This window comes from Rhinopithecus roxellana, chromosome 8 (genome assembly GCF_007565055.1).
Source record: "Rhinopithecus roxellana isolate Shanxi Qingling chromosome 8, ASM756505v1, whole genome shotgun sequence".
NCBI lineage: Eukaryota > Metazoa > Chordata > Mammalia > Primates > Cercopithecidae > Rhinopithecus > Rhinopithecus roxellana.
Window position 1 is genome coordinate 7,461,252 of NC_044556.1, and position 13,382 is coordinate 7,474,633.

General features: G+C 59.2%; 1 protein-coding gene across 2 annotated transcripts in view; it reads left to right on the forward strand.

Annotated features, from left to right (window-relative positions):
* DOT1L (DOT1 like histone lysine methyltransferase) overlaps positions 1-13,382 on the forward strand; it is a 70,416-nt gene that overhangs the window by 33,009 nt on the left and 24,025 nt on the right. For both annotated transcript variants that reach the window (XM_030935654.1, XM_010374862.2), the window contains exons 8-11: positions 5,852-5,907; positions 8,515-8,594; positions 12,393-12,461; positions 13,231-13,337. In XM_030935654.1, coding sequence (XP_030791514.1) covers positions 5,852-5,907; positions 8,515-8,594; positions 12,393-12,461; positions 13,231-13,337 — 312 coding nt within the window. The remainder of the gene's footprint in view (positions 1-5,851; positions 5,908-8,514; positions 8,595-12,392; positions 12,462-13,230; positions 13,338-13,382) is intronic.

Consider the following 13,382-nt stretch of genomic DNA (forward strand, 5'->3'; position numbering starts at 1 on the left):
CCCTCCCCGCCCCCGTGGGGTGTGGGCTCGGTGCTGGCGCAGCTGCTCCTGTGATGTGGATTGGAGGGTGGCTTGGGGTCTGGGGTGCAGGAAGGTGGGTGCTTCCTGTTCTAGACTTGGAGCCCCTGGAGTACAGCCCGCAGCCCCTTGAGTCCTGAGAGGCCTCCCTGACAAGGCGGACGGAGTGCTGGGCAGGGCGGTCGCCAGGTCACCACCTTGGGAGGACGATGGCTCAAGAGTCGCTAAGCTGCCCAGCAGAGCAGCTCAGGACGGAACATGGCAAGGCCAACTCGTGATCCCAGGTGCCTGCGGCAACACAGTTCCTGGGTGGAATCTGCACGTTTGAGAAGCAACAGAAACAAGATGTTCAGGGGTCCTATTGTCAGTCGACTCTCACAGTTCAGAGGAACCAATGAGGGACACAGGTGGCGTACAGTTCCCGTCCCCTCCTAGGCGGTACCTGCCCCTCACTGTCTCCTCAGCAGGGTGGGTGGAGGTGTGGCCAGGGCTGTCTGCCCGCCCGCCAGTCTGTCTGGAGCTCCCTGCCGAGGCGCCCTCTGTGGGCCTGTCAGTCGGGTCCTTCCTCAGATCGCTGTGAGGCCTCGGCATTCCTGGCATTGCCACGAGTGGGCGTGCATCCTGCCTAGCATGCATCCCTGGCCCCCAGCTCAGACCTCTCCACGCTATCCCACAGCACAGGTGAAGGCCAGAGTCAGGGTGGTGGGCCCCGATCCCTTGCCGGCTGGTTCTGCCCTGGGTGTCCTGGCTGTGGTGGTCTGAGCAGGTGAACCTGAGTGGTGACACAGATGCATGGTCCAGGCATGGCCATCTTCCCCTGCGAGGCCTGACATGGGCTGCAGTGGCAGGGACACCTGAGTCAGGCAGTGTCCTTCTTTGCATCCTCAGGGAGGGAGCTGCTGGCTGGAAACTTTCGTTGTTGTTGTTGTTGTTGTTGTTGTTGTTGTTTTGAGACGGAGTCTCGGTCTGTGGCCCAGGCTGGAGTGCAGTGGCCGGATCTCAGCTCACTGCAAGCTCTGCCTCCCGGGTTTACGCCATTCTCCTGCCTCAGCCTCTCGAGTAGCTGGGACTACAGGCGCCCGCCACCTCGCCCGGCTAGTTTTTTTTGTATTTTTTTAGTAGAGACGGGGTTTCACCATGTTAGCCAGGATGGTCTCGATCTCCTGACCTCGTGATCCACCCGTCTCGGCCTCCCAAAGTGCTGGGATTACAGGCTTGAGCCACCGCGCCCGGCCTGTTGTTGTTTTTTAGAGGCAGGGTGTTGCTCTGTTCTCCAGGCTGGAGTGTGGTGGTGCAATCATAGCTCATTGCAGCCGTGAACTCCTGGGCTCAAGTGATCCTCCCACCTCAGCCTCCTGAGTGGCTGGGACTGCAGGCGTGCACCACCACGCATGGCTAATTAAAAAAATAATTTGAGCAAGGCACAGTGGCTCATGTCTGTAATCCCAGCACGTTGGGAGACTGAGGCATGGATCAGATTGAGACTGAGGGGTGGATCGCCTGAGTTCAGGAGTTCAAGACCAGCCTGGCCAACATGGTGAAACCCCATCTCTGCTAAAAATACAAAACCTGGCTGGGCGTGGTGGTACGCACCTGTAATCCCAGCTACTTGAAGGGCTGAGGCAGGAGAATCACTTGAACCCAGGGGGCGGAGGCTACAGTGAGCTGAGATCGCACTCCTGCACTCAAGCCTGGGCGATAGAGCAAGACTTTGTCTCACACACACACACACACAAGTTGTAGCAACGGGGTTTCACAGTGTTGGCCAGGTTGGCTTAAACTCCTGTGTTCAAGCGATCCTCCTGCCTTGACCTGCTAAAGTGCTGGGATTACAGGCGTGAGGGTGCCCGGCTGCCCCCGTGTCTTTTTGAGGCTTGACAGCCCATTTCTTTTTATTGCTGAATAGTAGTACATTGTCTGGATGTGCCACAGTTAATTCACCCACTCGCCTGCTGAGGCCATCTCGGCTGCGTCCACAGTTTGGCAGTTAGGAGCACAGCTGCAGTAAAGGTCCGCGTGCAGGTTTCTATGTGGGTGCAGGAGCTCCACTCCTGTGGGTAGACACCAGGCAGCACGATTGCTGGATCGTCTGGAAAAACTGCCAGACTGCCTCGCAGTGAGTCTACACCATCCGTGTTACCTCCAGCGGTGAACAGGAGTTTCTGTTGCCCCGTGTCCTGGCCGGCACCTGGTGCTGTGAACATCTGGGGAGGCCATTGATGCTTTTTCTTCCCCTCATCTCCCGAGGCCTTGCTGCACACGAGCTCCTGGAGTTCTTATCGATTCCTTGTGGTTTCCTTTTTGTTTTTTTTTTTTGAGATCAGAGTCTCGCTATGTTGCCCAGGCTGGAGTGCAGTGGCACGAGCTCAGCTCACTGCAACCTCTGCCTCCTGGGTTCAAGCGGTTCTCCCGCCTCAGCCTCCCGAGTAGCTGGGATGACAGGCGGCCACCACCACGCCCAGCTAATTTTTGTATTTTAGTAGGGACAGGGTTACACCATGTTGGTCAGGCTGACCTCAAATTCCTGACCTCATGATCCGATTGCCTCTGCCTCCCAAAGCGCTAGGATGACAGGCGTGAGCCACCGCGCTCGGCCTCCTTGGGGTTTTCTGCGTTGACACTTGTGTCGCCTACAGACATGGAGCTTTGCCTTTGCCTTCGCAGTCCCTGTCCCTTTCCTCTCCTTTTCCCGTCCTCTTGTACTGGCCGGCACGGGCATTTCCCATGCGATGTGAGTCATGGGGGCAAGATGGTTACCCTTTCCTGCCCTGCCCTGGTGGGCAGCTGAGCACCTGGCCATGGAGCACGGTGTTAGTGGTGGGCTTGTGTGGATGCTGTCCCTCGGGTGGAGGACGAGCCCGCAGTCCTGAGTGTGCGGCACGCGTTTTTTCGGTGCTGCTTCTAGTCAGCGCAGTGCCGTGGTTTCCATTCCTCACCCTGTTGCTGTGATGGGTTTCCAGTGTTGAATGTGTCCCCCTTGGTCGGCGTGCGATCCTGTTTATCCGAAGCGGGATTCTGCTGGCTGATGGGCTGCTGAGGTGTTTTCTGCCGCGGTGGGAGCCGTGGTCTGCAGTGCTTCCTTGCGGCTGCACCTGTCTGGTTTGGTCTCTGGGTGGTGCTCCCTCGGCTTCTGTTCTGCTGGGTTTTGACCAGGACTTGCGCACCCAGGGCTGGGGGCCCAGCTCTCCTTCCCTTTCTTGTGGTGATTGTTCCCGAACGCCCTGCTCACAGTGGAAGCTGTGCAGTGTCCTGGGCCCTGGGTCCACTTGCACTCTGGCCGGAAGTTCCCACGTGGGTTCCTGGCTGTGGCAGGAGAGCCACACAGATCTCAGCACAGAGAATGGAAGCCCTCGCCGTGGTTTCCAGTGACAGCCAGGAGGGCGCCATGGTGCTTTCCTCCGCGTGGTCTGGCTGGGCTGAGCCTTGCTCAGGAGAGGGTGGCTGTCAGGTGCGGGGGCTGCCCCAGCACTGCTCCCCCTTCTGCCTCATCTCGTCCGCGTCAGGGTCAGCCCCCTGCTTCTAGGGCCTGGGTCCACAACACGGCCGAGCAGTGTGGTGTCTCCTATGGCGCAGGCGCTCCTGGCGTGGGGCTGTGTTCGTGGTCTGAATTCCGTGCGGGTTTAGGTGCTCACGGTCAGGCCAGTGGCTCCTGGGATGTGTCTGGTAGCACGATTTCGGGGAAAGGACGGCATTCCTCAGGGCATTGGTAACACGTGTCGGAAGGAACCTGCTGGTGGGAAGGCAGGTGTTGGTACCAGCCTCCACCTCTGGCATCTGTCCCGTTTCCAGCCAGCTCTGCTGCGGAGGGTGGTCAGAGAGGCTTCTACCCAACTGTCCCTTGCCCTTTCTGATGGGAACTTACATTCTGATGTTGGAGGAAACCCTCGGAGCAGCTCTGTGTGGCTTTGTCCGTGCTCTGCTTGGGAGACTTCAAGTCCTCCTGCCTGAAGCGGTGTCACCAGGGAGGCTCCCAGAGACCCAGACCCCCGGTTCCTATGATGCCAGGATTCCAGACTCCAGAGGGAAGCAGGGTTGCGCATAAACCATGGTGTTTGCAGGAACAGCTTTGGCCCCAGAGCCTGCCCTGTCATGGAGCGCGGGGGACCCCAGAGTGGGTTCCCAGCCCCAGGCCTGCGATGCCAGCCCGGGTCTGCTGAGTGCTGCTCAGGACTTGGGATTTGAGTCATTTCCTGGGTGGCTTGTCCATGGGGAATGAGGGATGTTCACAGGGTCTGTCAGGTGTGGAGAGGGAGGAGATGGGTGTGGGGGCAGCCCAGCACCTGCAGAGGCTCAGGATGGCCTGCCTGTGCACCTCCCATCCCATCTCCTCCCCTCCTGGGAACTTCCCCTGGCCTTGGAGAGCAGAGGATATAGAGCTGCTCCTGGCCGGGGCGGGCGGCCCTGCCCTCTGGACCTGCATCTGGGTGGACGGGTGGCCCTGTCCTCCAGGCCGGGGGGGGGGTGTCCCTGTCTCTCTCGGGCTGGGTAGGTGGGCCACCCTGTTGCTTGGGGCAGCGGCTTGCTTGTGGGACCTTCTCTGCTCAGGGACTCCCTCCCCATCCTGAGAGACACTCGGTGGGCACTGGGCCTGCGGCTGCTATGAAAGGAGTGTTGCGGGTCCTTCCTCGGCCCTTGGGGTGCAGGTGTGGGCTTCTTCGACCGTGACTCAGGTGCCCTGACCCCCAACTACTCCAGCTCCCAGCATGGATCCCCTTCCTGTCTGTGGATGGGCCTGTCCTGGACATTTCACAGAAATGGGATCACACACCGCGTGGCCTTTTGTGTCTGGTGTCGTCTCTCACTGAGCATGGCGTCCTCAGGGTGCACCTGCGCTGTGGCCTGGGTTGGAGCCCGGCTCCTGCTCCTGGCGGGGCCCTGCTTCCGCGCGCGGCCTCGCTGCGCTGTGTTGCTCTCTCATCTCATGGACGCTTGTCTGCTTCTACCTTTTGGCTCTGGTGAGTCGGGCTGGCTTTTGGAGGCATTTGTGTTGGGCTTTTGCGTGGGTGTGTTTCTTTCTCTGGGAATGGAGGCGGTGGTGGTTTTGAAGGATTTGAAAGGCAGGGTCTCAGTTATCCAGATGCTACTGTGTTGGGCAGCTAGGTTAATAAGAGGTGTTTTCTCCTGGACGGTGCTTGGTCTTGAGGTCTGGAGGTGGACTGGCGTCGGGCTGCAGCTGGCCTTGCTGTGAGCGTGGCGTGGAGCTGGGGGACAGCGCTGCTCTTAGCTCAGCAGTGCACAGGGGCGGACACCCCCAGGGACTGGTGGCTCAGCTTCGCTGTGTGCGTGTTTCTTGCGGTTGGTGAGGGAGGGACAGAGCTCGGCGCTAGGCTTTCCCGGTCTGGCCAAGTGTCGCTGCCTGCCGTGGAGGGTGCCCCCCAGCGTCCCGCCGCCTCTCTCAGGCCCTGCCTGGAGCCCAGCATGGTGGGGACTGCAGGCCCCGCCTCGGGGCGCCCCTGCTGGCCACTTCTGGTCCTGGGAGTGGCTGCAGCCCCTGATTTTGAGCTTAGATTTCTAGGAGACTACAGCATGGCTGGCAGGTGTGTGTTGGTGTGGCTGTGGTCCCCTTGGCTGGGCCTGGCCTCCCCAAGTGGATGCTGGAGCACGAGGACCTGTCCCGGCTTCTCAGGAGGTCCTGCCTGTTCTCTGCGCATCCCTCTCACCTGCCCTTCTGCCTGCAGCTCCCAGGGCTGCAGCCGGTGGGGCCTGGGCCTCCTCCTGCTCCTTCCCTGCAAGCGGAGCTGTGCTCATTTCATTCTTTCTTCACAGGGGCCGGGCGGGCTGGGGCTGCCAGGGAGGCTGGGGGTCCCCACTCATGCCTATTTTCTCTTTTCAGTTGGAGAGAGGCGATTTCCTCTCAGAAGAGTGGAGGGAGCGGATTGCCAACACGAGGTATGGCCGGCATGGGGCGTGCGGGGCATGTGGGGTATACGCTCACGGGCGGGCGGTGGCCATGGCATTGGGGTCCGGGAACGGCCCCTCACTCCTGTGCTGGCTGTGTCAGGAAAGAGGCCGATGGGGACAGGAAGGGCGCCTTTCCCTCACCCTGGGTCTCCTTCTGAGGGCGCGCAGAGGGGACATGCCCAGCAGATGTGCCCAGTAGAGCCCCTGTCAGCCCCTGCAGACCCTGCTGGCAGTGAGCCTGTTCCTGCTGCCCTAGCCGCTTGACTTTGGGACATTGTGGGCTCCTCTCGCCTGGGTTCCTGGGCCTCCTCCCCGCTCAGGCTTGGTCTGGGGGTCTTCCTGTCTCCGTGCATCCCTCCTGGAGTGGCTGGCACCCACACAGTGTGCACAATGAGGGCTGCTCGAGGGAGCGGCCCCTCCTGGTCCCAAGCCATCTCGGCACTGCCTGGGCTTGCCCCCTCCGCGCCGCCTCGCACCCAGGCCCAGGAGCTCAGGGCACTGTCCAGGTCCATCCCCACCGCCACGTGTTTGTCCTGGTGGCTACCGGCTCTGTGTGGCTGGGCTGGGCCCCTGTGCTCTCCACTGCCCAGCCTGGGTGTGGCCACGGTGCTCCAGCGTCTGCCAGGGACCCTGGGGGCCCAAGGCTCTTGTGAGAGCAGCCGGCGAGGTGGGGTCAGCAGCCGACTGGGCCCTGCTCCCCCAGTCCCGCTGTCCTCCCTGCTCCCCTCGTCCTCCCAGCATTCTTTGTCCTCGCGTCCCTTGTCCTCCCTGCATTCCTCGTCTTCCCCACATTCCTCGTCCTCCCCATGCACCTCGTCCTCCCTGCATTCCTCATTCTCCCTGCATTTCTCGTCCTCTCCATGTCCCTCGTTCTCCCTGCGTCCCTCGTCCTCGCCGCACCTCTCATCTTCCCCGCACCCCTCCTTCTCTGCATTCCTCTTCTTCCCCGGGCCCCTTGTCCTCCCCGCACCCCTTGTCCTCCCTGCCCCCTCGCTCCTGCTGTCTTCCCTGTGCTTTTCTTCCTCTCAGGTGTGCTCATGGCTTATGGTTAAGTGTCCCCCATGGACAGGGTTTGGGGTACAAGTAGAAAATGGGGGTTTCTTTTCCCAAAAGGTTCCTAGGTTTGCTCTTCTGTGTGAACTTCTATTTGGGTTGGGGCACTGTGCCCACTGGCGGGTGTTCTGCCATCTGGAGGGAATCGTGCTGACCCTGTGGTATCCCCATCCCATGGGGTGGTGGTGGGAGCACAGGGGGACGTGCAGCGGTCAGGCTGTGATTGCTGTCTTGTAACAAACTCTTAAGAAGCCGAGAGGCCAGGCGCGGTGGCTCAAGCCTGTAATCCCAGCACTTTGGGAGGCCAAGACGGGCGGATCACGAGGTCAGGAGATCGAGACCATTCCTGGCTAACACGGCGAAACCCTGTCTCTACTAAAAAAAAAAAAAAAAACTAGCCGGGCAAGGTGGCAGGGCGCCTGTAGTCCCAGCTACTCGGGAGGCTGAGGCAGGAGAATGGTGTAAACACGGGAGGCGGAGCTTGCAGTGAGCCAAGATCCGGCCACTGCACTCCAGCCTGGGCGACAGAGCAAGACTCCATCTCAAAAAAAAAAAAAAAAAAAAAAAAAAAAGAAGCCGAGAGATTTCCTGGCATCCCGTTGACATCTGGGCTTGGCGCAGGCTCTCGCAGTTCCTCTCTAGGAGCTGCCAGCCTCGCTGCCTTGTTGGGTAGCCCCAGCCCTGGGCTCAGCCTGCTCTGGCTCTGGGCACAGCGTACAGATCTTGACCAGGAGGGGCTCCTCCCACAGGTTGCCTGCTGACCGTGGGGCCTTGCACTCTGGCCTCAGCCTGTTTTCCCTTTCCTGTGTCTCACCCATGATGGCGGGAGCTTTGGAGGTGGCATCATGGAGCTTGCTTCTCTGAACACCCAGTTACCCAGGTCTTTCTGGCTCATGCCGCTCAGCCGCCTTGGCCACCTGAGCTCAGCCAGCCTCACGTCTAGCCTCCCTAAGTCAGTCCTGAGTGGGGAAACACAGGCGGCCCCAGGACCCTCATTTGAGGATGGTGGCCTGGGAAAGCTGTGCGGGGCCTGCATGGGAGCCTCCGGTTTCCCGCTCCTTGCCAGGGTGTCTGAAACGCTGCCAAGGGCGCCTCACCTGGGGCCTGTTGTTTGCGGTCTCTGCGGCGGTGGAGCGGGAGCCTCTGCTTGGTGCCCCTGTGGCAGTCCAGCCCCGTGCTGGGCTTCTGTTTGTGGCCACCTGCCTTCTTCCCTCAGCCTGTGGGTCCTTCACGGCTGCTCCTCCTGCATTGTGTGGGCTGCTTGTGAACCTTCCCAGATCACTGGACTCCAAGATTCACGATAAGGGACTTGGCCACAAAGCCTGCCCCCTCTGTTTTTGGCCCCACTCAGAAGAGGCCACAGTTGCCTTTTCCCTGCACCTGAAACCCACCGTGTGTGTGTGGCTGTGTGGGCTTGGCCCTGGAGGTGGCGGGCGGGTGTGGGCAGGGCCTGGCACCGACAGCAGCGGTTGTTGGCTCTGCCGGGTGGCTGTGCCCGTGAGACGAGCCTTCATGGCACTGAACTGGAGTATTGTTTTGCAGTGTTATATTTGTGAATAATTTTGCCTTTGGTCCTGAGGTGGATCACCAGCTGAAGGAGCGGTTTGCAAACATGAAGGAAGGTAAGGCGCCCTCCTCACCGGTCTGTGCTGGTGTGACGTGATTGAGGAAGGGCGGCCGGGAGGTCCCCGCAAGTTGTCCTGCAGAAGGCAGCTCAGACTTGGGGTCCTTAATCCCCTAGGAGCCAGGCGGTCTTCCTTCGTGCTTTTTTTTCTTTTTTTATTGAGACAGTTTTGTTCTGTCTCCCAGGCTGGAGTGCGGTGGCCCAATCTCTGCTCACTGCAACTTCCGCCTCCTGGGTTCAAGCGATTCTTCTGCCTCAGTCTCCCGAGTAGCTGGGACTACAGGTCCGTGCCACCATGCCCAGCTAATTTTTGTTTTTATTTTATTTTATTTATTTTTTTGAGATAGAGTCTTGCTCTGTCGCCCAGGCTAGAGTGCAGTGGTGTGATCTCAGCTCACTGCAACCTCTGCCTTCTAGGTTCAAGCCATTCTCCTGCCTCAGCCTCCCAAGTAGCTGGGACTACAGGCACATGCCACCATGTCCGGCTAATTTTTGTACTCTTAATAGGGACGGGGTTTCACCATGTTGGCCAGGTTGGTCTTGAACTCCAGACCTCTGGTGATCTGCCTGCCTTGGCCTCCCAACATTTTGGGATTGCAGGCGTGAGTGCCGCGCCTGGCCCTGGACCCTTCTTGCGTCGAGCCTGCAGCTGATCACCCAGGGCCGAGAGTCCCCTTTGTTTTTGGCCTGAACCCATGGACCGCGGTGTCCAGAATGAGCAGGAGTGGGGCTCTCAGCTGTTTTGTTTTCTCCCTCCAGAGAAAGGTCGCCAGGCCCATGCAGGGCCCTTGACGCTGTTTTCTGAACCCCAAGCCCTGGCGTAGTTTCAGGAGCGGATAACTCAACCCATCACATCCATTCCAGCCCTGCAGTGGAGGGTGGGGCCCAGATCACAGCCTGCGGAGTGCCCCTCCCCAAACATGGAGACTGGCCGTGCCATTGTCCCCCAGCCCCGCCAGCCCTCCAGCAGGACGCAGGGCAGGTTTGGGGTCTTCCTTGAGGGGATGATGCTGCCTGCCTTCCTAGGCTCTCCATCAAGCCTTGCAGCCAGCACCACCTCGCCTGTGTACTGGCGGATGTGGCTTCCAAAGCCACAGCTAGACTCAGAGACAGGTGCTCTGGAGGTACCCCTCTCCCCCCCGACTGCTTCCCACCTGTCCTTTCTAGGGAGGCCTCCAGAGGCTAGGGGAGAACCGGGGTGGGCTCTTCAGGCCTCGCAAACAAAACCCAGAGGGTCTGCAGCTGCCTTCAGCACCAACTCCCCACAACCATGGGGGTTTGGAGGGTGCTTGTGTGCATGTGTCTGTGTGTGTGTGTCTGTGTCTCTGCATGCTGTATCTCTTGTGTGTGTGCCCGTGTGCCTGCGTGTCTGCTTGCGTGTCTCTGTGTGCGTGCCTGTGTCTGCATGTCTGTGCCTGTGTGCATGCCTGTGTGTGCGTGCCCATGTGCCTCCTTGTCTATGTATGTGTTTGCTTGTTTGTTTCTGTGTGTGCATGTATGCCTGCGTGTCTCTGTGCATCTGTGTGCCTTGCGAGTTTATTTGATACCTGTGTGTGTGTGTTTGTGTGCGTGTGGCAATGGTGTTTCTGAATTATCTTAGAACCACATGAGGACACCATGCTTCCCTGCCCAGTCGCCCCCACACCTCAGCAGCACTCCAGGCCTCCCTGCACTCTGTGGCCGCATGCAGGAAGGCAGTAGTGGCTGCAGGCAACTCCTGTCACCCTCTCCGTGGTCCCCGTACCTGCTAGAACGCCTCTTCTGGCTGTTTCTCACTAGCTTTCTCTGCATGCTCAGACGTGGTGGCTGGGTCAGGGTACTGCAGTGGCGTCTCCTGTCCAGTCCCTCCCTGTTTTGAAGGGAGTGGCCAGCAGCACTGATTCTAGGGACCCTGATGGTCCCAGATGGTCCCGTGAGCATCTGTCAACCTAGCTCTGCAGCCATTAGACGTGGCCCTGCTCATGTTTGAGGTCCTCTCGTAGGGATACTGGCCTAACCCGTGTGCCCGGCCTGGCCCCAGAACCGCCCTTCCTGCTCCTCCTGAGGGGAGTGGTGTGTAGAATGCCAGGCCTGGGCTGGCACGGCATCTGGGGGAGGAGAGCTGGGATGGCAGGGTGTGCGTGTGTTTAAATGGATCCATTTTGACTTTTACTTTTTTTTGTTTTTGAGACGGAGTCTCGCTCTGTCGCCCAGGCTGGAGTGCAGTGGCGCGATCTCAGCTCACTGCAAGCTCCGCCTCCCGGGTTCACGCCATTTTCCTGCCTCAGCCTCCCAAGTAGCTGGGACTACAGGCGTCTGTCACCACGCCTGGCTAATTTTTTTGTATTTTTAGTAGAGATGGGGTTTCACTGTGTTAGCCAGGATGGTCTTGATCTCCTGACCTCGTGATCTGCCCTCCTTGGCCTCCCAAAGTGCTGGGATTACAGGTGTGAGCCACCGCACCTGGCCAGCGTAGTGGGTTTTGAAGAAACTGTCTTGCACATGATGGCTGGCCTTGCCTTCCTCATTTAACAGGAAATCCCGGGAATCATGCTGGACAGCGCAAGCTCCTTTCCTGGCACATCTTGGCAGCAGTGGCTGCTCAGGGCTCTTCCGCAGCCGCGTCCCCCGGTGGGCTGAGTTGCTCCTCTTTTGGGAGGTTCCTGTGCAGAGCCCATTTCACGCAGGGATGCCCTGGCTCAGGGTCTGAGCTGCTTCAATTTTGTGAGGACTTGAGAACTTTTTTTCTTTTTTGGGGGCTGTAGGGGGTTGAGTCTCGCTCTATCATTCAGGCAAGGAGTATAGTAGCTGTATCTTGGCTCACTGCAACCTCCGCCTCCCAAGTTCAAGCAATTCTTCTGGCTCAGCCTCCCGATGAGCTGGGATTACAGGCATGCACTACCACACCTGGCTAATTTTTGTATTTTTTTAGTAGAGACAGGGTTTTACCCTGCTGGCCAGGCTGGTCTGGAGCTCCTGGCCTCAGGTGATCCACCTGCCTTGGCCTCTCAAAGTGCTGGGGTTACAGGTGTGAGCCACCACACCCCGCCGAGAACATTTTTTTTTTTTTGAGACGGAGTCTCGCTCTGTCACCCAGGCTGGAGTGCAGTGGCCAGATCTCAGCTCACTGCAAGCTCTGCCTCCCAGGTTTATGCCATTCTCCTGCCTCAGCCTCCCGAGTAGCTGGGACTACAGGCGCCCGCCACCTCGCCCGGCTAGTTTTTTGTGTTTTTTTTTAGTAGAGACGGGGTTTCACCATGTTAGCCAGGATGGTCTCGATCTCCTGACCTCGTGATCCGCCCGTCTCGGCTTCCCAAAGTGCTGGGATTACAGGCTTGAGCCACCGCGCCTGGCCGAACATTTTTTAAGAAACGTTATTTGTAGGAGGTTGGGCACAGTGGGTCACGCCTGTAATCCCAGCACTTTGGGAGGCCGAGGCAGGTGGATCACCTGAGGCCAGGAGCTCCAGACCAGCCTGGCCAGCAGGGTGAATGAAGCTTGTTCTCTACTAAAAATGCAAAAATTAGCCAGGTGTGGTGGTGCGTACCTGTAATCCCAGCTACTCAGGAGTCTGAGGCAGGAGAATCGCTTGAACCAGGGAGGCAGAGGCTGCAGTGAGCCGAGAGGCTCTGTCACAAAAAAAAATAAAAGTTACTTGTAGGATAGGCTTAGCCTTGGAAGGTGTAGGCAGGTGGACAGGACTCGGAGCCCAGCGTGTGTGTGTTCCGTGTCGTCGCTCCTTCTCTGTCACCTTGAGTGGTGTCTGCGCTTCTGTTTCCTCTCCCCTGTGTGGCAGTAAGCAGTGTCTGTGTTTCAGGTGGCAGAATCGTGTCCTCGAAACCCTTTGCACCTCTGAACTTCAGAATAAACAGTAGAAACTTGAGTGGTAAGAAACTTTCAGCGTTGTTACTGATTCACACGGGTAATTTTAACCGTCTGACATGCGCTATTCCTAGGTTCCTCCCCCTTGGCCCTGTGGAAATTAGGGCTGGATCCTTCTCTGGGGTGGGGCTGTCCTGGGCACTGCAGGGTGCTGAGCCATGTCCCTGGCATCCACCCATTCCCTGCCAGGAGCTCCCCTGGTCATGACAACCACACACGTCCCTAGAGAGCACTGTGTGCCCTGGAGGCAGCATCACTCCTGGGGGAGACCCTGGCTTTGAGGGGAGACGTGAAGGATTTACGGGACTCTTGTGGACAGGGACAGGCCCGCAATGGGAAGGAGCTGGCCCCTCCTGCGCCCCCTGCCTGCCTCGCTGTGCTGCGTGCTCTGTCGGCTCCCAGCCATGCTGGGCAGCACAGTCTCCTCTGAGGGGCTTCCCTGAGGAGCACCCACCTGGGAGGTGCCTGTGTTGCTGGGTGCTGGCTGTTCTTGCAGCCACGATCTAAGTTGCTTCCAGATCTTCCCCCTCCTTTTCCACCTAGCTGGGTTTGTGGCTGTTTTTCTGAGGTTGGAGGCCCCAGACCAGGTGCTGTGGAATGGTTTATCTCCCTGGGACGGCCTCTGTGGGCCGCTGTGGCCCGACTCGGTGTGGGAGAAGAGGGAGGACGTGTAGCTCAGGCTTCTGTCCCCACACCTGCCCTTGGGTGGGTGAGGTCGGCATGGAGGGGCTGCGGGCAGACGTGGGCCCGGGCCTCACCTGTGGCTCCCACAGACATCGGCACCATCATGCGCGTGGTGGAGCTGTCGCCCCTGAAGGGCTCGGTGTCGTGGACAGGGAAGCCAGTCTCCTACTACCTGCACACTATCGACCGCACCATAGTGAGTATCTTGTTGTGCCTTTCACCCCGCCCACGTCACACCTCC